We start from the raw sequence: 25,380 nt of genomic DNA on the forward strand, positions 1-25,380 counted from the left end.
GGGAGTGGCTGGCTCCTTACAAAAGCAGCTTTGCCTCCCCTGGAATTGACACCTCCTCATCAATGTTTGGGAGTGGACTACATCCACCCTGATTGAATTGGCCCTGTCAACACTGGTTCTCCACTTGTAAGGTACTCCCTTCTCTTCATGTGTCAGTATATAATGCCTGCATCTGTAATTTTCACTCCATGCATCTGAAGAAGTGTTTTTTTACCCATGAAAGCTTATGCCCAAATAAATCTGTTAGTCTTTAAGGTGCCACCAGACTCCTTGTTGTTTCTGCGGATACAGACTAACACGGCTACCCCCGATACTTGATCTACTATGACTCCCGAATCCCTTTCTAGAGTACTCCTTCCTAGGCAGTCATTACTCATTTCCCATTTTGTATGTGTGCAACTGATTGCTCCTGCACATTGCATTTGCCTAGTGATCTGCACAAGGTCGCCTGTCCTCTGTGACACACTGGCCCGGGTTCCACATCCACCCAGTGCAGCAGGACAGAAACTCTGTGACTGATTCAAATGATCTAAGCGTCTGAGGTTTTAAACAAATTAAACATGACAGCAGGGAATCCAGTCAGCACTGTGTCCCTCACGCTATTTCACAGTAATGTCATTGTCTAGGCTGGTTTCTCCCCCCACCCCCTGTTTTCTTTGTGTTGGAGATGGGTGTGTTGATAACTGTGTTGCAGAAGATGCTGGGAGGGGGGGCAGGGTTGGAGGTTTTAGCTCCTCGGAAGGTGGAGGAGGTTGTTAGGGCCTTGTGTGGGGGTGTGACCTTCCCCAAGGCTTTGACATCTGGGAGAGGATGCATATTTTCCCCTCCTCCTTGTAATTTCAGCTGGAGCTGACTTGACACTTGGCAGGGAGAGGTTGGACTCTTGAGTTCCCCACTTCTGCAGCCTGTGTCAGCAGCTAGTGAGCCAGCATGCCCCAGCATTCGCCACTCTATACAGCAGCCACAGATAAGCACATTCCTGGAAAGTTTCTGCTAAAACACTCAGCAGTGAAATAGCAAACACTAGCAAGGCTGTTGTCGTCCAGCTTCTGTGTCAACACCCCATTGGGATGAATGGAGCACTCCCTACACTGCAGAGCTAGTGGGGCAGCTGTCTGGCTGCAGGCTCAGGGAGATGTCACACACTGGTTCACAGCTAGCTCCTGTTTTGAAAATTTTCCTCATAACTCTAAGGGTCAGAAATTTACATCTTTTAAATTAAAGCTCAGACTCTGTGGAGTACAATTCATGGGCAGCTGAATTTCACAGCCATGGAATCTCAGAATATATAGGCCCCTCCCCATACACATGCATACAGACAGGCTCAGGTTTATAAGCATGCTTACATCTGCAATGCATGTACGTTTACACACATCTGAACACACACCAATTCTATAAGAGCATGTGCAGATACACACCAGCCTGTACACTCTCCTGTTTGCATTCCTTTGCACATGTGCTCCCTTTCAGAGGAGGGGTGACCCTCTGCATTGCATCCCTTAGCAAGTGAGCTCAGTTTTATTTTCCCACCCAAGGGTTCACATGTCCAGGTCTGAACAGTATCTGAGAGTGGAGACCCTCTGAAAAATTCTCTGGCGTAGTGCAGCTGTCAGCCCTGAGGACTCATCACCCAGCATGAGCCCAACCAGCGCTGCCAACCTTGGTGCTCTGAGAAAGAGAGACAGACAGACTGATGCATGAATAGCAAGCAGTAAGCTCAGTGCTATACATCATCCTTTTGTGTAGCTTCCTTCGTACTGCTCATTCTCTCTGGGGCACCTGACACTGGCCACTGTCAGAAGACAGGATACTGGGCTAGATGGATCTTTGGTCTGACCCAGTAGGGCCATTCTTATGTTCTTTATGTTCGAAGAGTGTCTCAGAGTAAAACAGTGCTTCAAAGACACTGCAGTGTGAATACACTGGTCTCCCTATCACACGCCAGTGGCCATGGCACAGAGAGTACAGGAAGCACAGGTCAGAGAGGAAGGTGGTGTTTAAATTGGAGGTGAGAGCTGAACTAAGAGGAGTCCTAGGAGATAGAAAGACACATGGAGGCTGTTCCTGATGTCAGGATTTGCGGAGGAGAAGGTTCTTGGCACAGTAACAGACAGATAGTACTAGATGAAGGGAGCTGAGTGGCAGGGTCTGTATGAGGCAGGCTTGAACCAATACATGGAGAGTTTTACAATGAAAAGGTTTGATGTTCAGGGTAATGCACAAAGGGCTGAACTTCAGATTCCCCCTTGATAAAACAGGGATAACAACCCTTCCATTCTCTCACCCTTTGTCTGTCTGACCTACATAGATTGCAGATGTTCTGGGGCAGGGATTCTCTCACCTTGTGTTTGCACAGTGCTTAGTGCAGTGAATCCCATGCTAGCTGGGGCTTCTAGCCATTGCTAACATACAAATAATGAATGCTGTCTTGCACTCAGAGTCACCAGCTGGGGAATGCAAGTTGAGTGGTGGAGGGATAACAATGCTCGCAGCTAACCAATCTGTGCAATCTGGATGCAAATACTGTGACACCTGCTTGATTTGCTGCTTTCCTTGATGGTGCCTCTTAGTTCCAACGATCTACTTCTTTATCAAAAACAACAAGGAGTCTGGTGGCACCTTAAAGACTAACAGATACTTCTTTATCTTCAGCCTCACCAGGAGCACAAATGGGCATTCGGAGAGGAGTGGGCCCACAGAGGTTAAATGAGAGGTGCTGCAGAGAGGAGAATAGAGAATAACGATACTGAGTTGCGGTTTCCAAGGTGAGGCAAGGAGAATGGTACTGGAGTGTAGCAGCCCTGGGATTGTGACACTGTAAAACTCTAGAGGTCTTGACCCAGCCTCCTGCAGCGAGACAGTCTCACATCTATTAATAAGGTCTTAGTCTGCATCATGAATTCATAGGCACTGAACTGATGGGGCTCTAAAAAAAGAACAGGAGTACTTGTGGCACCTTAGAGACTAACAAATTTATTAGAGCATAAGCTTTCGTGGACTACAGCCCACTTCTTCGGATGCATATAGAGTGATGGGGCTCTGTGTATGACTCTCATGTAGGCTGTCCCCAATTTATGAGCCTCAAAAAGATGCTGCTTTCTCATTGGTTGCTTCTACCTGAGAAGCATGGGATACACATCGTTTCTGCTGAGTAAATCTCACCTCCAAAATAAGAATAAAGGACTTGCCAGAGTGGATCGGACCTCAAGTCCAGTATCCAATCTGGGACAGCAGCCTGCACTACAGAGCAAGAGCAAAAGGGGTCAAAAGGCCCCCTCTTTGTCACCCAGAGGCAGGACTCAGAATACCCAGAAGTGGCCAATCTGCTGAGGAGGACAGGGCCTTCCCCACAGGCACTTCAGTGTAACCAATCCACTGAGCAGTGTGGTGTGTGGCTCGCTCTGGGAGAGAGGGTGTGAGTCTGTCACAGCAGCAGCTGCATGCAGGGGCTGGCTCTTTAGCTCAAGCTGTACAGACTCGTGCTTCTGGCCCTACAGGTCCTTGGCTCAGTGCCTAGTGTGCTGGCTTCACCAATGACGTTCGGTTTCTAATGCCACAGTGCACCCAGATACCACAGTGATGGGTACTTAAGTATGGGGAATGAATAACTATACACCGCTCACCCCGTAAGTGAATGAACACCTAATAAGTTTGTGGATTCAAACAACCGCACATTCCCTTGTCTTTCCAGACCCCTGGAGTGCAGACGATGGGCTCCTGGAGCACTCTTTTTCCTGCCACTGAGTTCACACAGCCTCAGACAAACAGCTCCGTTTGTGAGATCCAAGATGGCTTCCTTGCAGTGACCCTCCCTGTGTTGTACTCCCTCATCTTCATCATCAGCCTGCTCAGCAACATGCTGGCCCTCTGGGTGTTCTGGCGCCACACGCAGAGGAAGACCTCCATCACAGTGTACATGAGGAACCTGGCTTTGTCGGACCTCCTGCTTTCCCTCTGCCTACCCTTCCGGGTGGCCTATCAAAACCAGAGTGGCCCTTTGATCCTCTGCACGGTAATTGGTGCTTTCTTCTACCTCAACATGTACGTCAGCATCATGTTCCTCAGCCTGATCAGCCTGGACCGCTACCTGAAGATCATTCGGCCACTCCAGCAGTTTAAAATCCACACCCTGCCTTGCAGCACAGTAGCTGCGAGGGTGGTTTGGCTGACCTATGCCATTTTCACGCTGCCTTTCTTTTTCGAGACTAGGGAAAAAAGACCTTGTGCCAACAAGTGCTTCCACTTCAGGAGCAAACGCCCACTGGGGGCAGCCCTCAACATGATCGCCGTGGCTACCTTCTTCATTCACTTGCTGCTCTTCCTCTATTTTTACGGCAAGATATCTGCCAAGCTCCATGAAGTCTCCTCAGGGAAAGTTCAGCAGCAGAGCAGAAGGACAAGCAGCAGGGCCATCACAAAGACCTTTGTGGTCCTGGTCATCTTCACTGTGTGCTTTGTCCCCTATCACTTTGTCCGCGTGCCATACATTCTGGCTCAGCTGGATGTCATCTCCAGCACGCAGTGGAAGCAGGCTCTCCACCTCACCAATGAGCTTGTTCTGTGCATCTCGGCCCTCAACAGCTGCCTGGACCCTGTGATTTTCTTTTTCTTGTCCAGCAGCTTCAGGAAAGCGGTATTATGTGCCATCCAAGGCAAGCTGAAGAGAGCTCTTCTGAGGAATCAGAGGGCTCTAAACCACAGTAAATCCATCACAGAACCAGGGCTGGATTAAAGAATTTTGAGGCCCTGTGCACTGGGAAGCTTGGCCTGCCCACATCTTCCTTAAACTAGACAGAGCACGTGATCTGCAGTCTTTAAATAGGAGAACAGCTCCCATTACCATTACTTAAAATAAAAACAAAACACACACACCAACCAACGCTTAGCTCAGCCAGCCCAGAGCAGTGAACCACACAAACATGGGGGCTTGCTCCTTAAGGGCTGGAGGTTTGGGGTCAGCCAGCCCTGCTTACTGAAGGAACTGCTCCATCCCATCTGTGCCATGTTAACAGCCTGGACAGGACCTGCTGGAGGACAGCAGGAAGCTGAAGAGAAGGGAAAGTCCAGGGGGCTGTGGTAGAGACATCAGGGAAAACCCTGACCAGGAGGTGGAACTCCAGGCAGGTAAAGCCTGGGAGTGACTGGTGACTTGGTGCCTAGCTCCTGGGAGGAGGGCTGGGGACTTCCTACCCAAGGGGAGAGAGACAATGCATGGGGGTTGGGGCCTGGAGACTTTGAATTGGGCCCCAGCTCTGAGGACTCTCTACCAAGGGGACAGGGGGAAGAGACTGAACTGGCAGGAGGGTTAGTTTGTGCAAAGACTAAATAAACTGGATCCCAGAAGGCGAGTGTTTTAATCACCTTTCGGACTATGATGGTGGAGTAACTGAACAATCAAGAGGGGACACAGAGGCAGGGTGCTGCTGAGTGGCCTCTGGCCACAAAGGGGTGCTCCAGAGGTGGCTGCCCTGTTACAGTGGTTATGGCAGATGTCTCAGGGGTGGGGGTTGGAGGAGTTTAGCTGCCAGGCCAGTGCCACGATACCACCCATTCACATTTGGCCCGGCTGGTCCCTGTCATGCTGGAGGTTTTGGTGTTGTTGACTGGGGCTGGCAGAGGGAAGGTTTGGGTTGCTTGGGTTTTTTCCCCCAAGCCTGAGCACATCATAAGGTTGACCTAACTTCCAGGGCAGCCACAGCTAGGTCAACGGAAGGTGAACTACAGCGATGGAAAGGCAGTTCTGTGGATGTAGGAAGTGCTGATACCACAGAGCCATATTTATGCTGCTACAGTGTAGACAGGGCCAGAGACTTACTAGGAAGACTGGGAAAGAAATTATAACTGTTTTATCGCTTCTTACATTGCAGCCCTCTAGGCTAGAGCTGTTCAAGAGAGCAAATGCAAGAGAGGACTAACTGAGTCCCCTTGAGCTGGGGGAGGAGAGTGCAGAAGAGAGCAAGGCTGCAGTTCTTGCAAAGTCTTGCTGTGTTCATGAGCATATTCCTCAGAGCGCAGAAGGACTAGAGGCATTTGAGAGAGCATGCTGGCATGGGCCTTTCCCCTCCTCAGGCTCCCTGGACCCCTGCTATGAGGATTCTGAGAAGAGAAGGAAAAGATGTGACTTCTAGGCCACAAGAACACCATCCCACCGTAGGTCAGGGGGAAATAGATGGGTCAGTGATCTGACTTGTATAGACATCACATCCCACTCAGATGGAAATTCAGCAAGAGCAGGAGGTGCAGCAGGAACTAAGTGACACTTGGGCAGTGGGTGAACATATCCAATATATTGGGGGGAAGGAGGGGGTTGGGAAGATTGGCAGGCCAGGGAACAGTGCAAACGCTGTAATCTGAAATAAAGACAAGTTGAGTCTTCTCTCTCTGGTGCCAGTGTCTGTTACACCAGGTTAACCTCCCATTTCTGTACAGCTCCTGCCAAGAACTAAGCAGGTGGCCACAAACGTCTCACATTTCCTATTGTCAGTTGCATGCACCGATTCCATTCCCTGCCAACGTATCCCCGGAGTTAGCATTTGGCCAACTGAATAGGAAGCTCACAGCCGCCAGGGTACTAGCAGAAGTGTTCAGGCTATGACAAGAGCATGGGCTTCTGATCCTGTAATATGTTGCAACAGGGAAGAGCTTGTGGTTTAAGTTCTCAAAACCAAGACAAGCTCAGACTCTGATGCCCCATGCACTATTTACAATATTGGTCTTTAAAGGTGACCTGCAAAGGAAAAGCAAAATCAGCAAAATTGTTGGCTTTTTTATGAGAAGTAAGAAAGGCCCAAGGTTCCCTCACCCTGCAAAAGAACAGGATATTGTTCTACCTCTTATTTTTATTTATTTATTTATTTATTTTAAAAACTACATTAGAAATTCAGGTCTAGTCTGGTCTGTTTTTCCAAAAAGCTTCTACCACAGTGCCTAGCACTTCTTTGGCCTACGGAGCCCCACTTCTCCTCTTCAGGTCATAAGAGGGAGTGTGGTCTAGCAATGAAAGCAGAGACTAGGAGTTTTGGGTTGTATTTCTGGCTCTGCCACAGATGTGCTACATGACCTCGAGCATATCCCTTAGCCTGTGTGTTAGTTTCCCACAGATAATAATTACCTACAGCGGAGGGATGGGTGGAACTTAGCATATTAATGTAGCACAACAAGGTAAGAATTGCCACATTGGGTTATACCAACAGCCCAGGATACTGAGTCCAGGACCAGGTTCACAGGGACATGTTAGAAATGCAGCACCTGGCCTGGATTTTTGTGTCCCTGTGGAATGGCCTTCTGCCTAGATTGACAGTACTTGCTTGAAAACCCTTGTGAACACAGAGGTGGAAGGATTGGCGTGTATCTATTGCGGGTGTTGGGATGGCTGGGACAACAACTGAAGATCTGCTCCCTCAACTAAGGGGAGGAACCACTGATTAAATTCTGGGGACAACCAAGGGAAAACCAGGGTCAGAGGACAAAAAATCAGGGATCCAGCCAGGGACGCTGAGCAGAGAACCCCTGACAGTGCCCAACGCTCCTCCCAGCTGGCTAAGGAGTCAGTGGAACTCTGCTCACAGGTGTGATTTGATGAGGGACCAGAAATAGAGCCCTACCCATCCACCTGCTTCCTGCTTGAGCGATAGTTGGCGCCAGGAGAAGGTCAATGAGGAGGTCTTATGACTTTGTGGGGCCACACGTAGGTGTGCTAGGATCAACAGGGGAGGGGAAAAGTGCTGGAAGAGGGGCTGCAGCCTGACACACCCTAGGGTGTGCCAGGGTCTCCCCCTTGGCGCAGAAGGTATGGGTGTCAGAGTCCATGAATCATGTCAAGTATGCATCTGTGTTCACCAACCAATATCCCCAGCGGGCTGTGGAACCAGAGTGGTGCACAGATTGGCCCACTGGGGTTCCTGGCCCTGGGTTGGTGGCAGCAGGGCCTGCGATTTGGGGTCAGGGCAGGAGACGAGGGCAAGGAAGTGGATGGCATGAAGTCAAGCATATGTAGATGTTCTCAGGGCATGGTTCAGAGGTGGCCTAGCTGGTATTGTGTTGGGGGCAGCTGGGAGAGCTTTCATAACAGGGGGCCCAGTGACAAGCTCTAAGGGGCCTGGGGTGAGGAGAGGGTGGGGAGCATCCTCCTGCAGGACCCATTTGGGATAAGCAAGAGCAGTGGGGGTCAAGGCTGCCCTCACCTCTAGGAGCACACAACTGGGGAAAAGTAGAATGGGCAACCCCATGCACTGGCTGAACACCGTGGGGTCCACCCAAGCCCTCCAACTGTAGTCCAGGAGGTCTCCAATATCTCACAGAGATGAGAGCGGGGCCCGGCTCTGCTTCTACCTCTGGGCGCACACAGGGAGGTGAGAGCAGGACCTAGAGGCGGTGCTGGAGCAGCAACCAGGCACATGGGATTGGGCCTGTTGCCTGGGAGCAGATGATAACAGCTCCACCTTCCAACCGCTGTGGGTCCTATACTGCACGTATGCCAGCCACCAGGGTGGGGCACCAGCACCTGGGCAGGGGGCAAAAAGGCCTTGGCGCACAGGTCCCCAGCTGAGAAGCAACTGCTTGAATCATAGAAGATTAGGGTTGGAAGAGAACTCAGGAGGTCATCTAGTCCAATCCCCTGCTCAAAGCAGGGCCAACACCAACTAAATCATCCCAGCCAGGGCTTTATCAAGCCGGGCCTTAAAAACTCTAAGGATGGAGATTCCACCACCTTCCTAGGTAACCCACTTCAGTGCTTCACCACCCACCTAGTGAAATAGTGTTTCCTAATATCCAACCTAGACCTCCCCCACTGTAATTTGAGACCATTGCTTCTTGTTCTGTCATCTGCCACCACTGAGAACAGCCTAGCTCCATCCTCTTTGGAACCACCCTTTGGGTAGTTGAAGGTTGCTATCAAATCCCCCCTCACTCTTCTCTTCTGCAGACTAAATAACTCCAGTTCCCTCAGCCTCTCCTCGTAAGTCATGTATCCTAGCCCCCTAATCATTTTTGTTGCCCTCTGCTGGACTCTCTCCATTTTGTCCACATCCCTTCTGTAGTGGGGGGACCAAAACTGAACACAATACTCCAGCTGTGGCCTCATCAGTGCTGAATAGAGGGGAATAATCACTTCCATCGATCTGCTGGCAGTGCTCCTACTAATGCAGCCCAATATGCCGTTAGCCTTCTTGTTCCAGAAAGTGACTAATGATGGAGGACGTGCAGGTGCAGTGATGGCTCCAATAGGAATTTCTAAATGAAGAGATGACTACATTTTCTCTTGTGAGAGCATTTGGGACAGGTGAGTGTCAGGTCACCTTAATGTTGGTACTGGGGAATGCTGCAGGTCAAGAGGAGACCTTGACTTGTGGCCTCTCATGCCCAGCTCCAGGCTTCTGACCTGACAGAAGTTAAAGATGCCCCAGGATCAAGAGAGAACAGGGACCCAAAACCCCAGGGATAAAAAAACAGGCTCTCCCTTTATAGGTTAGCACTAGGCACACTCCAAACCCCAACCCCTCCAACCATCCCTGTAGCATCCCACCCCTGCTTCTGTGGACACTCTCAGAATTACCAGACCTGCTGTTCTCCAAGGAACCATACACTACAGCTTACTGACTACACCCTGCAGCACAGCTTTGGCTTAACACGCAGCACTTAGATATGTTTATAGCAAACCTAAGAAGTTTATTTAACAAAGGAGAGAGGTTGGAGAAGCAGCAAGCAGAATTAGTAGACAAATGGTTACATATAAAATAAAATCATGACATGCTTTCTAGGGCCTAAATGTAATTAGAAAGTTCTCCTCCGGTAGAAAGAAGCCCATCTCACCTAAAGTTCTTCCCAGTGGTTTCAGCCAAGCCTGGCTGAGATTTCTTTCCCTGAAGCAAACCCACTGGCAGTTTCCCTTCTCCCCTTGGCATCTGTCTGCTGCACCCAGAGAGTTCCAAAAGGTCTTTGTCTTTACTTGTAAACAGGATGCCCCTGCTGGTTTTGTTTCTTTCTGGCCCCTCCCCAACCAATCCACTGATTAGCATTTTGTTCAGACTACAAGTGAGCATCCATTGTGAACCTCTGATACTCATGCAGGTGACCAGCCCAAGTGAGAAGCGTCTCTTGCCCCATGCTGGGCAGGAATATGTGAGTCACCTTTTGGTAACCTGCCTTAGCTCTCAGACCTAGAGACCATCATCAGTATATATACACATGTAATTCCTCACAGATTTCCCATACATACATCTTGCAATGCTTATGATAGCCAGTGTGACACAGGTGCTCAGAGATCTTGCACGGCATTCTGTGGCAGACTAGTACGTAGGTAATAGACCCCAGGGATCCCTATAACCCTTATGTCCCCCTATGCCCTCAGGCTGGCCAGCTGGCACAAAAGGCCCTGGATCACAAGCTCCTTGGCAGACCAGGCCCTGTTATCACCAGAATATGAAGCTGGAGACACATGGGCCTGTGGCCAGCTCCACCTCTAATTCTCTTGCAGGGGCAGAGTGATATACCCACACTCACACTGGATAGTACCTATGTCACAGTCCCCAATGTAACTGCACCTCAGACCCCTTCATGGCCTGTTGAAGGGCACCCTATGTAAGCCTCAGACCTCTAGCCGTCACCTTTCTTGGGATACAGTCTCAATTCTCTCTCTCCAGACTGGGGATTTAGGCTGCAGATTCTTGCAATCCACGGTGATGCTCTCAGCAGGACGGACTTCAGTTCAGCTCCTGTCATCCTATTCTCGTGTGTGTGTGTGTGGGGGGGGGGGGGGAGGCACCAGTCAGCTAAGCAAAGTACTATGTATTCAGAACAAAAGCACTGCAGAGAAATCACATCAGTAATACAATCAATTGCTTCTATGCAGGACTAACTTACTAGGCAGTCACCCATCCTCCCCATGGAGACACTGAAAGGACTAAAGTACTTCAGGCACCCTCTGTCTTGGTCAGTCTCATGTCAGGTCTTGGACTGAAGTGTGAGTGACTCTCCTCAGGGCTGATATTTTTGAACCCTTTCAAGTCCTTTGTCTGGAAAGACCTTTGAACCAAATTGCATCAGTCTGGGTGCTGTTTCCCCTGGGTGTGCATTTAAAAAGATGCATCTGCATTGTTTCAGTACTGGGATTTGCATTATAACCCCCAAGTGACTTCAGTTCCTGCAGGAAGCATCCCCCATTGAGCCAGGAATACAATCCCTAACCAGCCCATAACCATACCTATTAATCTTTATGAATTTGATACAACAATCTGAATATTCCAGGCATCCATAGTACATCACATCTCAAGGAATAATCAAGACTATTATATTGCTTCCAAAGCATTGCATGTGTCACACCTTATATTAGCTTCAATGGGACTACTTGTAGAGTAGGTACTACTCCATGAAAAGATATCACAACCTGGCATCTTTACTTTGTCTCAGGCAAAGAGGAAAATTACCCCCTCCCCTCCCAAAAAAAGTTTACCAAGACCAAGTCACTCTTGGAAATTTAAGATCCTTGGGAGGAGAAAAACCCTGAAGAAGTTTGGACTGAGGACCGGCTCGATGTAACAGAGCACATGTAATGGCAGGATCAGTGTAATACAGATGAGGGATAAGTCCCATACTCACGCACTCACAGACCTGAGCCTCCAACTCACTGTGGTGAAAAAAAGAAGCAATTCCTATTTTATTAGCCAAAAATGAGTTTGAAAAGCTTGAGTACAAAGACAGATCACAGAACATCATGGGGAACACACTGTTACTGATACGGCGTTCAGACAAATGCATAGATTTGACAAAGCGCTAGTGTGTGACTAAGAAATACTGTTTCCCCAAATAATATTTGATTCCAGCAAGTTGCTTAGAAGAAATTCCAACTTCTTAAGATCTGGGGAAGGGTGGTGAGGAAGGTTAAGCCAAATTCTCTCCCCTCCACCTTTGTTGCTGGGGAGGGAGGTTAAGAGAAGTTGAAAAGGACATGCAGGAAAATGTGTTTCAGAAGCGTACACATAGCTTTCCCCACCACGTGCTTCAAGGGGAAAACAAACCAAGACCACGTCATTATAATGGAGAGCGTATAGTCACTTCCGGCAAGTTAGGGAGGAGGGTTCAGTTTCCAGCAGAGTCGCTCCTGGGTAGACCGGTGTCCCCCATCTATTCAGTCCGCTGGGTCCAGAGGAGCTTACACCTACCATACCCCTGTTCCCTATCAGAAAGGCACAGGTTTCACTCCAGTCTCTCATCAATAACCTTGAGGCAATTTCTCCCTTGCTCTAGTCTGAGTCCTGGGTGTTTGAGCTTCCTGAAGTAGCAGAGCCTTACCTAGTAACAAGTGCTGCTGGGAGCAGCTGGCCCCACTGGAGAGAAGATGGAGTGTCACTGGCTGTGTTACCTACAGTGCTGCTCTTTGAAATACAGAGATTCGGACTCGGGAAATCTGGTAGCACTTTGCCATGTGCAAACATCACTGCCATTCCAACAAAATCCGGACAGAACATCCCCCCAGGCTGTGAAGGAATTCATGAATTCCACTCTCTCTCAAATGCAAAGCTGTCAGCTGTGCTTCAGGCCTAACATTTCGAAGTCAAACTCCCTCCCTACAGTTTTAAAACACTCAATACAAACAGGTTTTTCCACCCGTTTCTATATCTAGGCTGTTCTTGAAATCACCCGCTGCCCCATGCAATGTTTAGAACCCAAGACATCATTGTAGCAAAAGCACCAAAGGCCAGAAAGTGGCACTGTCCAGGCGGTATCACTCTTTGAGGTGCATGAAGTGCCAAAATGCTGATTTTTAACGTTTTTGCTTTTATCCATTTTTTACATGTAAAAGGCTTTCAAAATATGCACTTTGCTGGCAGTCCCCATGTGGACCAATAGGAGAATTCTGTGCAGAGGGCTTGATGAGGCTGTTTTCCTTCCTGCTGTGACAAAAATTGAGAGCTGCCTCCTATAGCAGAAACTGCCAGCACCAACCTAGACCTCCCCCACTGCAATTTGAGACCATTGCTTCTTATTCTGTCATCTGCCACCACTGAGAATAGCCTAGCTCCATCCTCTTTGGAACCCTCCAGGCCATGGGTCTTGGGAAACACACAACTGGAAAAAAGACCCTCTTCACCAAAGCTTGCAGACATGAACTAACAGCTAATGGATCACTTTTGCACATATCCCCAGTTGGGGGATTACACTGGGTGCTGCAGTTACTCCCTGACAAACCCTAATGATTGATGCGAAGCCTTGCTGTCTAGGGGAGCAAGTCCCTTAAACGGACACTGTCTAATAGCTTCACCCAAGTAAGTTTAGGAGAAGTTTTATGAACCCTAGTAGTAGGAGACATTCATCTGTATGTGAACTAAATGAAGACCACTGGCTTTATAGGTAAACATACCCATGCTCTGTTTGTAGCACAACAGCAGCTGGCTAGTTCAGGAGAATCAGAGAGAGACTGACCAGCCTTGTTTCATTTTCCAGGCTTAGTGAGGTGAAAAAGCAAACAAACAGCCTGAAGAGTGAAAAATAAACGAGATTGGTCATCGTCAGCTATCATTAGTAATAGGAAAGGGTCTGCTTTTGAAGAGGATTTCTATCTTGACAGCGTCCCTTTAAAATGCCAGACACTCCTATGCAATCCATGCCTTTCTGGGCCTGAAAGGCAACTCGTTAGCGATCTTTGGAGGAAAACATGGTGTAAGACCCTAAGCCTCTCCCAGCAGCAGGTTGCCAGCTTCCCTGCACTAAGCCTGTAGCCCACAGGCAGGGAGAACAGAAAGGCCCAAGCAGCAAGTCTGCAAGAAACACGTGCAGGGAAACTGACCAGGTAACGCAACAGGCTGGGGGAACTGTGGAGACAAGCCTGCTGCTGCTCAAACCAAGGAGGGGTGTGGGAAATACTGCCCTTGCCTTGCACTGCTGCCTGATGAACCGCACCTTGCTCCCTCCCAGAAATTTCTCACTTCCCCTTCTTCCCCACAGATCTCAGAGGAGAGGTTCCATACTACACTGGCTGATCCGTTTGGGCCATCAGTCAGCACAGTTTGCCTTCAATTACTGGAGAAGGATGACATTGTATATGCCCCAAAATGCATGCACACAGGTGGGGCCAGGGGAGGTGTTTAAGGAGTGGGAAAGAGAAGAGAAACTTGTCACCACCCTCATGCTGGAGTAACTTGATGTTTGCATTACTTCACGCAGGACCAAACTGATCCTCTTGTTCTCTCTCGAGCTGGAAAAAGGTCTAGTTCAGGGTCAAAACAAGGCAAATAGCTACTTTGGCCTACCCTGTGCAATGAATCCTGCTGACAAAACACCTAGGGGAACGTGAGGGCTTTACCACCTCATTTAAAATCCAGAAGGCACTTGATTGGAATTTTGCATCAGCTGGTATTTGTGAGCATTTCCAGCTGCAGCTCAGCTCCTTGGCTTCTTCCTTCTCAAGAAGAGTCAGACTGTGCTGAAAGGCCATGGGGGTGGGAGCAAGAGAGGTCTCCCCCTCTGCCCCACAGCTGACAATCAGGTAAAGCTCTGGTGACCCTTAGCTCCCACCCATTCCCCCAGGCACCGAGAACTATTTGGCAGGGATGGGGGTGTTCGAGGTATTTAAAACGTGTTAGTTCTGGTGAGGCAAAGTCCCAGGAGCACTGTAGTTGATAGGTTTTGCTGCCTCTCTGCTGCTGAGTCTATGTTAAGCTTGCAGCCCCAGGAAGCGTGCAGTATTTAGCATGTCATCTCTCGTCAGGTAGCACCCGCACAGCTGGCGGTATCCCGTGAATGATTCCCGCCCATGCAGGATGCGCCAGTTATCCACAAACAGCGCCTACATAAGAGGAGAAAAGCACTGAGAATACGGAGTGAAGAAGTGTCCACATGAACAGAGGACATATTAGAACAGATTATGACCTAAATGGCACATTGAAACATTAGTTGTGGCCCTTGGGCTGCTTAATATATAGCAGTGGTTCTCAAACTTTTGTACTGGTGACCCCTTTCACACAGCAAGCCTCTGAGTACGACCCCTCTTATAAATTAAAAACACTTAAATATTTTTAACATCATTATAAATGCTGGAGGCAAAGCAGGGTTTGGGGTGGAGACTGACCACTCATGACCCCCCACGTAATTACCTCACGACCCCCTGAGGGGTCCCGACATCCAGTTTGAGAACCCCTGATATATAGGCATTGAAATGAAGAATGAATTACTATTTACAGTGCAGTAGCTTCTAGGAGCCCCAGTCATGGACCAAGGCACCACTGCACTAAGTGCTGTATAAATGCAGAAGAAAAAGCCCCAAAGAGCTTCCAATCGAAGATGAGAGATGACAGATAACACAGACACACAGCGGAGTACAAAGAAACAATGAGACAGTACTGGCACAGTCTATACCATTTGCTTGTGCTTCTATGGTAGTGGTCTGTTGGCAGAGTTCACCAGCACTATAAACCTCGCAGGGAGAGGGTGGGAGTGGAAGGGGCACAAACACTAACCTCAGGGGTTGCCATACTCCACTTTTCAGGCTGCACATCCTCCCCTCAGCCATGCAGGAGCAGAGGCAGATTGTAGCAGCTTTCTGACACTAATCTCCCCTAGCTGAATCTGTTTTGTGTATATGTAAACCTTTTCAGTAGGCTTGGATGGATGTGTCCCCTGGGCCAAAACATGCCTAGGATCTGCACACTAGTAACATGGTCTGGTTCTGTGCATTGTAATTGTAATGCTAGACAAGGGGTTAAAGCACAGCACATCCTTGGCATTGTAAACCCTGGGGTGCAGCCTTCTTTTTTCTGCTTCCATGGTTTGTGCACCACACACTTCAGTCACGTCTGGGGTGGGAGAATATTGATTTTATATACCGTTTTGTAGTGCAAGACTCAGAGAGCAGCCCAAGAGGATGGAGCTTTATAGGAATGTTGGTCTCATCTGTTTCCTCAGATGCCCTCTACATGTTTCATATATTTCCATTAATAAGACCTCCCACTTCTACAAGACCTCAAAGCACTTCACACATTAACCCTCACAACCTACCTCACACTGGTATTTTTATTGGCCCTACTTCACAGATCAGGAGATCTATTTCCCCATCTGTGGCAGCCCTCCTCCCACACTGTTTTTGGGTGAATTCCCATTATTTTTGGTTTGACATGTGGCCACATCCTCCCTCTGCCCCACTTTTTCTGGTGGTAAGAATGTATGCAATGGAAACTTGTGTGCTGCTGATACAATGCATCCTACCACAGGGTTGAGATGGGGAAACTGAGGCACGGGGAACTTATCCAAAGTATTACATCAAGTCAGGGGGAAAGATCAGCTGTCTTAATTGCCAGTTCCCTGTTATATCGAAATAAGTGCTCTGCCTCCCTCAATGCAGTGAGCTCATATGCTCCCCCAACCTGTGACTACCTTGCCTGGCTTCAGTTTGACCCAGAGTTCGTTTTCCGGTCTCCGTAGCTCTGTGGTGAGTGTGCGATGCGCGGCATACCAGCGATGCACAACATCATAAGGCACTGTGTTGATGACAGCTCGGTCGTAGTTATTGTACCTGGGTCAGAACAAAACAGAAGAGACAGTCACTATGGATCTATGAGCAGAGCCAGATATTCCACAGGAAACCTCTAGAGTCTAATGCACAAAGGACGTCTTTAGGAAGGCCACAAAAAACGCATTGGGGTTGCTCTGTATTTATGTAGTAAATGTGGCAGGGGTGAGGTGGGCGAAGAGTGGGGATTTAAGTAGGAACAAGTTTAAATCCAAACAAAACTATCCTCACTGAATTATTTTCCCAAAACAAAACAAAACACACCCCACCACATTTCTGTTAATATTTTGTTTTGGATTTTTTTTAAACCTGCTGGGCTCAAATGACCTGATTGGGTCCCTTTCTTATAAAAAACCCTTTAAACTACAATTGACAATTTACCCGGTGCAGGGTGAAGTTAGAGCACTGCAGTGCAAGACAGAGGCAGCATCATTTAAGTGACTTTGAATCACTCATTTGCCAGCTTGGAATGCTGGGAGGGTGAAATTCACCCAATGCAGAGAGCCAGCAAAAGGCCCCCACACCAGAGTGATTATTTCTTTATCGTTAGCAAGTAGGAACAAAATAAAAAATGATGCATGGTTAGCGACCTGTATGTCAAGGGATACATGGGTATAAACTCTAAGCAGAAGATCAACCCTGATGTATCATGGAGAACCTTAAACTCCTCCTGTCATAATAAAAGGAGATTGTGCCGGAAGTGCACGTGCAATCTACTATCTTATTCTCCAATCAGTGACTAGCTCAACACTGTTTTGGGAATACCAGTGCTTGAACAACCTGACCAATCAGCATCCTCAGTAGGAAACAATCAGTGGAAGCCTGCTTCAATGCTATGTACGTTTAATGAAATAGAGGTACAGGGAGCAGGGCTGAATGTTTATAGTTCATCTTAGGTGCTGTTATGAGGTACAGAGATGGCAAACACAACTGATCATCATCCAAAGTAAAGAGCACAAGCTGGACAGCTTGCATTCTAACCAGAATCAAAGACTCAATACAACTTGGGCTAAGTTTTACCCCACCTCCCTGTAGACGAGGTGGAAATTCAGAAAGACCTATGTATAAGGGGCCTGATCCTGCTGGCAGTGAAGTCAATGGCATGACTCTCACTGACCTAAATAGTGCAGGATCCAGCTGAAGAGGAAGACTTGTGCCACCTGCAGTCCCCCTGCAGAAAGATGACTGTGCAGGGCAATGGGTGGGTGCACTGGGGTTGGCAGCTACTCGCAGTCTGAGATTTAAGAGCCAGAGTTCTCTGTTGAAACGTATAGGGTGTTTGGGCTTGTGGCTGCTTGCCCAGGAGATGATGCTCTGAAAATTCTCTGGACATCTCCCCATTATGAGTCTGGAAATTTGGCAGGCATGGAATTGCCACATGTAATTGTTTCAGACATTTATAATGAATGGCATAGATAACCACTGAAAAATAAGTGTGCGGAAGTTGGTGAGAATTACGTAAAATATTCAGATTAGAATAGTGGCTCCCACCCTTTCTGGGCAACTGTTTTCATTTTTCAGATGAAAGCCTCGCCTATAGACAGGGCCCCTCCACTCCCTTTCAGCCAAGTGTGCTGTAACCCATATTAGAGCCAAGGCTGTTTCAAACCCAGTCCTGCAACTGTTCTGTTGCAGGGCAGACAGCTCGCAGCTAAATGGGAGATGGTCAAGAAGTGGCATTGCCAGAGCTCAGAACAGAGGCTTATCTTTAAAAGATAGGGTAGAGAGCCTAAAGTACCAGTTAGAAGAGCCGGCAGCACTGGTACATGGTTCAGTGGCTGGGAGGGCAGGAGAAAATGCAGTATGTAAAGGAGAGTGGTTCTATCAGTCTACACTGTGCAACAGGACCAGTGTGCTGGAAAACCCACACATGCCTTTAATGTCTGCTCCCCCCCCAAACAATGGTGTGATCCATTATTTCTCACCTGATCAAATAGAGCTCATTGTTCCAGGGGTAGATATTCAAAATTGGCCCAACCCCAATCATGTGATTGGGACAGCCCACAACATTCTCAATGTACTCATGTTTCAGCGGCACCTTGGTGAGGAGCTCAAATTCTTCAGGAGCTCGCTGGAGAACCTGCTCTGCTGCGTAGAAGCCATCCACCAGCAGCGTCCTGCCACCTGTCCCTTCGTGCTTGAGGCAGTGGAACACCTGGATACTGCAAAGGGGGAGAGAACACACAACACAAAGGAAAATCCAGTCAGTCTGTCACATGGTAGAGAATGAAGTCATGTGGGTTGTTATAGGAAGATAACCACCAAGATAGGGGAATGAACCCAGGAAAGAAGCAGCTCATGACAGCTTCAGAGTCTCTTTTATAGTATACTTCATTTAATTGGGACACCTGCCAGGGAACTGAAATGGCCCAATAGCAAGTGGTAGATGCTGCTGTTTTACTATGTCAGGTATCATACATTTCACTGAATGAGGACAGAGCCAGCCAGTGCAAAATGCTAAGAAGTATTTAACCCTAATATATAAGTAGTTGTGAAATTCTAAAGCCCAATCTTATAACTGAAGTTATTAATTAAACACTGCGGGTTTATTTAGTACATTGTTTTCTCCGCCCCCCCGCCCCAACTGAAGTCTGAAATGGCTCCTTCTCTTACTACGGATTAGAGGACATGCTAGGACAGGAGTGGGCAAACTTTTTGGCCTGAGGGCCACACAGGGGAATAGAAATTGTATGGCAGGCCATGAATGCTCACAAAATTGGGGTTGGGATGCAGGAGGGGCTGCAGGCTCTGGGGTGGGGATGAGGAGTTTGGGGTGTAGCAGGGTGCTCTGGGCTGGGACCGAGGGGTTCGGAGGGTGGTAGGGGGATTAGGGCTGGGACAGGGGGTTGGGGCGTGGGAAGAGGCTCAGAGGGTGCAGGCTCCGAGCGGCACTTCCCTTCCTCAAGCAGCTCCTGGAAGCAGTGGCATGTCCCTTCTCCAGCTACCACGCGGGGGTGCAGCCAGGCGGCTCTGAGTGCTGCCCCATCCGCAGGCACTGCCACTGCAGCTCCCATTGGAGTGCGCAGGAGTCTGAGTGGGGCCATGCTGCAGCTTCCAGGAGCCGTGTGGTGCAGCCCTGACCCAGCACCCCATCTGGAGTGCCGGAGTGGGGCCGAGCCATGTGGTACGGCCCCAACCCAGCGCCCCAGCCGGAGCGGGGCAGAGCTGCATGGTCCGGCCCCTGACCCAGCACCCCGGCCGAAGCAGTGCCGAGCCACGTGGTCCGGGCCCCTGACCCAGCACCCCGGCTGGAGAGGGGCTGAGCCGCATGGTCTGGCCCCTGACGCAGTGCTCCGGCCGAAGCACGGCCGAGCCGCTGGTGCTGCCCCCGACCTGGAGCGGGGCTGGGCCACTTGGCGTGACCCCCAACCCAGCACCCCGGCTGGAGCGGGGCCGGCTGGCATAGTGCGGCCCCCAACCCAGCGCCCTGGCTGGAGCACCGGAGCAGGGCCAAGCCACATGGTGCAGTTCGCGGGCTGGATTTGGCCCGCGGGCCATAGTTTGCCCACCCCTGCGTTAGGACATGGCTTAATTAAAATACTGTGTTACAGTTTTTACAGCAGTTTTTACAACAATCAAATTGCTACGAAGTAGTATGAACTATTCCCAACCCAAAAGAAGATTCACCCTGGATTTTAGAAGTTCAACAGACATAAAACTAATTCCTCTAGAAAATGCCTTAGAACAAAGTTAGTTTAATAAAAAGCAAGCTTTGGAAAAATAGGGAAATCAAAGTTAAAGTTCTACTTAAACCATGAATGTCTCTCTCTCTTTCTCTCAGGTGCTCATCATTGTAGCATCTGAGTACCTCACAATCTTTAATATATTTATCCTCAACACCTGTGAGGTATGGTAAAAGTGTTACTGTCCACATTTTACAGATGGGAAACTGAGACACACAGTCTGAGTGACTTGCCCAAATCACAGAAGGAGTCTGGCAGAGCAGGGAATTCAACTCAGGTCTCTTGGGTCCCAAGCTATTTCCTAGCCATTGGGCCAGTCCTCCACAAAATATTGCAAGGTGTGGAATTGCTCAGATAAGGGAATCCAAACAACCTGAACTTCACCCCTCTACCACCTCCAATGTATCTTCCCCATTTATTTCTCTTCAGACCTACTTGATAAGGTGTAGTCTGACAGATAGCACCCTCTAGCCACACAGGGCTCCCCAGAACCAGTTTTATGGGTTGACAGTTTCACCCATTGAATTACCACCACCACTTTCTGCAACACTCCGTGCCTTCCCTGGAAGTCTCCGGTCCAATTCTAACTGACTGATCCTAAGTTTTAGGAGGCCTCATGAGAAACGGTGTGCAGTGATCCATCCAGCTCATTCATCCAGCACCTGCAGCTTCTCTCTGTTGGGCTCTAACTATCCCTTTACACCCACAAGCGGCAAGAGACTTCAAAACTGGCACTACCCATTCAAAGGCAGATCTCCTGACAATGGGGAAAGCTGTTGACAGACCAAGACAGCTGCAGAAAGGTTGCTTGATGACACTGTGGCTTTCAAAAGGTCAGCATCCTGAGATAATACTGCCTGTTCATTTTAGGATATCAAAACCAGAGATAACGGTGGAGGCTATTGCAGACAGTGACACACTAGGGAGACAGGTTTCTTTCAAAGCAGAAAGGAACAACAATAACTAATGATTAGCAGTTTCTCCAGCTACTGGTTTAATCAGAAACCTTTACTACTCTGCAAGAAATAAAGGCATTCACTCTTAAGGACTTTTTTCTATCTGTTTCAGTGGAGTTTTCATTGGACAGTTACTTAATCAAATCAGCTGTGCAGAGCATACTACGCAAAAAAGGTCTCAAAATAATGCCCAGCTGTTCATAGAACATACTACAGCAGCCTTGCTCCTGGGTGACCAGCACGACCTGTGCTTTGTGCAAGTACTCCTCTCCCACATACAGGGCATACTAATAAATCATTATTCACTTAAGATACCCTGCTGCTATGCAAGTTACTCCCTGCCATCTAGACGTTCTGTGCTAGTTTCATTGCCGTGACAGTACATGGGATGTGAACTGGGCAGCTGGAGCTTAACTCGGGCATGCAGTTTTGTAGGTTCCCTCTACCCTTCCTAAGGGCTGCTCTGCAGTTCATATGCAGCCAGGGGATCTCTCCCCATTACTCCTTTCTCTGCTTTCAAAGCTCCATGCTGCAGTTGCCACCCTTCAGATGATTAGAAATAGGGATCATAGAATCATAGAATCATAGATTATTAGGGTTGGAAGGGACCTCAGGAGATCATCTATAATAAATAATAAATAAATTAATAAATTAATGGAGATATCCCATCTCCTAGAACTGGAAGGGACCTTGAAAGGTCATCGAGTCCAGCCCCCTGCCTTCACTAGCAGGACCAAGTACTGATTTTGCCCCAGATCCCCAAGTGGCCCCCTCTAGTCCAACCCCCTGCTCAAAGCAGGATCAATCCCCAACTAAATCTCCAAATGGCCCCCTCAAGGATTGAACTCACAACCCTGGGTTTAGCAGGCCAACGCTCAAACCACTGAGCTATCCCTCCCCCCTTAATGTAAATATCCATTAAAAAAGTTAACCGTTTAAAATTATGACATTTAATCGGTTAACCGATTAACAGGAGAGGGGGCCTGAGGCCGCTGTGGCTGGGGGCTGCTTGCTGCAGCTGGAGTGTTAACAGTTAGGGTCGGTTAACCAGTAAGACTAATGCTTACCATTTAACCATTTTAGTATTTTACAGCTGTACTTAGAAAGTGCTCAACAACACTGGTCCCTAATTGGGCCTTCGCCTGGTGACTGAGGGAGCTGTCTCTGCAGCATTCCCAACCTCCTGCCATGAAAAGACAGACTGAAAATGAAGCCTTGAGTCTCCTGCACAACAGTGTGATCAACATTAGGCCAGCTGCCTTTTTCTCTCAGGGCATCAAAACCTGCATCACAAACAGGGTATAAAGTCTACATCACAGGGACTAAAACTACTTGTGAACACAGAGTCTGGGAATGAGCATTTAATGAGCATGTTGCAGTTCTGAACATATTGAAAATGGAGACAGGAATGAACTTTGGAACTGAGGAGTCCGAGCAGCAGGCGGTTTAACCGATGACAGTAATACACCACTGGAAGAAAGTAAATCCAAACTCATTTGAAGTTTTTGCTCAGACCATGCGTAATGATGGTATATAAGTCAGCACAACCCACACATCACAGCTTACAAATAATCAGTCACTAATATGCAACTTGTGAATTTTGGGATTCTGGAATCCATATATAGATTTTCATAGTAATTTTACTAACACTGTAAAGCACATAAACTGCAAAGTAGTTGGGTGGCTGGGCCTACTATATATGGTCATATGGCCAACTTCATTCCAAAAGAGCACCAAAGAAGTACCTGAGTCACCTTGACAGCAAAATGTAGTCACCCAAGAGCCAACCCATAATAAGAATGTGTCCCTGAAGGACCAGGAAGTTTTAGGTGGGGAAAAAAGGGGATTTAAAAAATAAAGCATGCTGCCAGATTCCTGAATAAAACAACAGAGGGTCCTGTGGCACCTTTGAGACTAACAGAAGTATAGGGAGCATAAGCTTTCGTGGGTAAGAACCTCACTTCTTCAGATGCAAGTAATGGAAATCTCTAGAGGCAGGTATAAATCAGTGTGGAGATAACGAGGTTAGTTCAATCAGGGAGGGTGAGGTGCTCTGCTAGCAGTTGAGGTGTGAACACCAAGGGAGGAGAAACTGCTTCTATAGTTGGATAGCCATTCACAGTCTTTGTTTAATCCTGATCTGATGGTGTCAAATTTGCAAATGAACTGGAGCTCAGCAGTTTCTCTTTGGAGTCTGGTCCTGAAGTTTTTTTGCTGTAAGATGGCTACCTTTACATCTGCTATTGTGTGGCCAGGGAGGTTGAAGTGTTCTCCTACAGGTTTTTGTATATTGCCATTCCTGATATCTGACTTGTGTCCATTTATCCTCTTGCGTAGTGACTGTCCAGTTTGGCCAATGCACATAGCAGAGGGGCATTGCTGGCATATGATGGCATATATAACATTGGTGGACGTGCAGGTGAATGAGCCAGTGATGTTGTAGCTGATCTGGTTAGGTCCTGTGATGGTGTTGCTGGTGTAGATATGTGGGCAGAGTTGGCATCGAGGTTTGTTGCATGGGTTGGTTCCTGAGTTAGAGTTGTTATGGTGCGATGCGTGGTTGCTGGTGAGAATATGCTTAAGGTTGGCAGGTTGTCTGTGGGCGAGGACTGGCCTGCCTCCCAAGGTCTGTGAAAGTGAGGGATCATTGTCCAGGATGGGTTGTAGATCACTGATGATGCGTTGGGAGAGGTTTAAGCTGAGGACTGTAGGTGATGGCCAGTGGAGTTCTGTTGGTTTCTCTTCTGGGCCTGTCTTGTAGCAGGAGGCTTCTGGGTACACGTCTGGCTCTGTTGATTTGTTCCTTTATTTCCTTGTGTGGGTATCGTAGTTTTGAGAATGCTTGGTGGAGATCTTGTAGGTGTTGGTCTCTGTCTGAGGGATTGGAGCAGATGCGATTGTACCTCAGTGCTTGGCTGTAGACGATGGATCGTGTGGTGTGACCAGGGTGGAAGCTGGAGGCATGAAGGTAGGCGTAGCGGTCGGTGGGTTTTCAGTATAGGGTGGTGGTAATGTGGCCATCGCTTATTTGTACGGTGGTGTCTAGGAAGTGGACCTCCCGTGTAGATTGGTCCAGGCTGAGGTTGATGGTGGGGTGGAAGCTGTTGAAATCATGGTGGAATTCTTTCAAGGTCTCCTTTCCATGGGTCCAGATGATGAAGATGTCATCAATATAGCGTAGGTAGAGAAGGGGCGTGAGTGGACGAGAGCTGAGGAAGCGTTGTTCCAGGTCAGCCATAAAAATGTTGGCATATTGTGGGGCCATGCGGGTGCCCATAGCGGTGCCACTGGTCTGGAGGTATATATTGTCACCAAATTTGAAATAATTGTGCGTGAGGATAAAGTCACAGAGCTCAGCAATAAGTTGTGCTGTGTCATCATCAGGGATACTGTTCCTGACAGCTTGTATTCCATCTGTATGTGGGATGTTTGTGTAGAGAGCCTCTACATCCATGGTGGCTAGGATGGTGTTTTCTGGGAGGTCACCAATGCATTGTAGTTTTCTCAGGAAATCTGTGGTGTCACGGAGATAGCTAGGAGTGCTGGTGGCGTAGGGTCTGAGTAGGGAGTCCACATATCCAGACAGTCCTTCAGTGAGAGTGCCAATGCCCGAGATGATGGGGCGTCCAGGATTTCCAGGTTTGTGGATCTTAGGTAGTAGATAGAATAACCCCGGTCGGGGCTCTAAGGGTCTGTTGATTTGTTCCTGTGTTAGTGTAGGGAATGTCCTGAGTAGATGGTGCAGTTTCTTAGTGTATTCCTCAGTGGGATCTGAGGAAAGTGGCCTGTAGAATTTGGTATTGGAGAGTTCTCTGGCAGCCTCCTTCTGTTCATGATGACAACAGCAACTCCTTTATCAGCCTCTTTGATGATAATGTCAGGGTGGTTTCTGAGGCTGTGGATGGCATTGCGTCCTGCACGACTTAGGTTATGAGGCAAGCGATGTTGTTTTTCCACAATTTCTGCCTGTGCACGTCGGCGGAAGCATTCTATGTATAGGTCCAGACTGTCATTTCGACCCTCAGGAGGAGTCCATATGGAGTTCTTCTTCCTGTGGTGTTTGTGGGAGGGTATCTGTGTATCAGTGCGCTGTTCAGTGTTATCTTGAAAGTATTCCTTGAGTCAGAGGCGGCGAAAGTAGGCTTCCAGATCACCACAGAACTGTATCATGTTCGTGGGGGTGCTGGGGCAAAAGGAGAGTCCTCGAGATAGGACAGACTCTTCTGCTGGGTTGAGC

At 48.4% G+C, this 25,380-nt stretch overlaps 2 protein-coding genes across 8 annotated transcripts in view; one reads left to right on the forward strand and one right to left on the reverse strand.

Annotated features, from left to right (window-relative positions):
• The window catches only part of TMLHE (trimethyllysine hydroxylase, epsilon), a 79,770-nt gene that overhangs the window by 24,228 nt on the left and 30,162 nt on the right, over window positions 1-25,380 (reverse strand). For 6 of the 7 annotated variants that reach the window (XM_034781965.1, XM_034781970.1, XM_034781966.1 and 3 more), the window contains 2 exons: window positions 18,430-18,666; window positions 16,369-16,507 (listed from right to left, as the gene is read on the reverse strand). In XM_034781965.1, the coding sequence (XP_034637856.1) occupies window positions 16,369-16,507; window positions 18,430-18,666 (376 nt within the window). Of the gene's footprint in view, window positions 1-11,627; window positions 14,786-16,368; window positions 16,508-18,429; window positions 18,667-25,380 lie in introns of those variants that run through there. The other variant, XM_034781964.1, reaches the window with a different exon arrangement.
• On the forward strand, window positions 3,710-4,732 carry LOC117883037 (probable G-protein coupled receptor 34). Its single transcript, XM_034781971.1, has one exon. It carries the CDS (start codon window positions 3,710-3,712, stop codon window positions 4,730-4,732), a length of 1,023 nt encoding a protein of 340 aa, XP_034637862.1.

Source organism: Trachemys scripta, chromosome 9 (genome assembly GCF_013100865.1).
Source record: "Trachemys scripta elegans isolate TJP31775 chromosome 9, CAS_Tse_1.0, whole genome shotgun sequence".
In the NCBI taxonomy this organism is placed as follows: Eukaryota; Metazoa; Chordata; order Testudines; family Emydidae; genus Trachemys; species Trachemys scripta.

Coding starts and splice junctions, on each gene's coding strand:
- LOC117883037 (XM_034781971.1), top strand. CDS start 3,710: ATGGGCTCCTGGAGCACTCTTTTTCCTGCCACTGAGTTCACACAGCCT.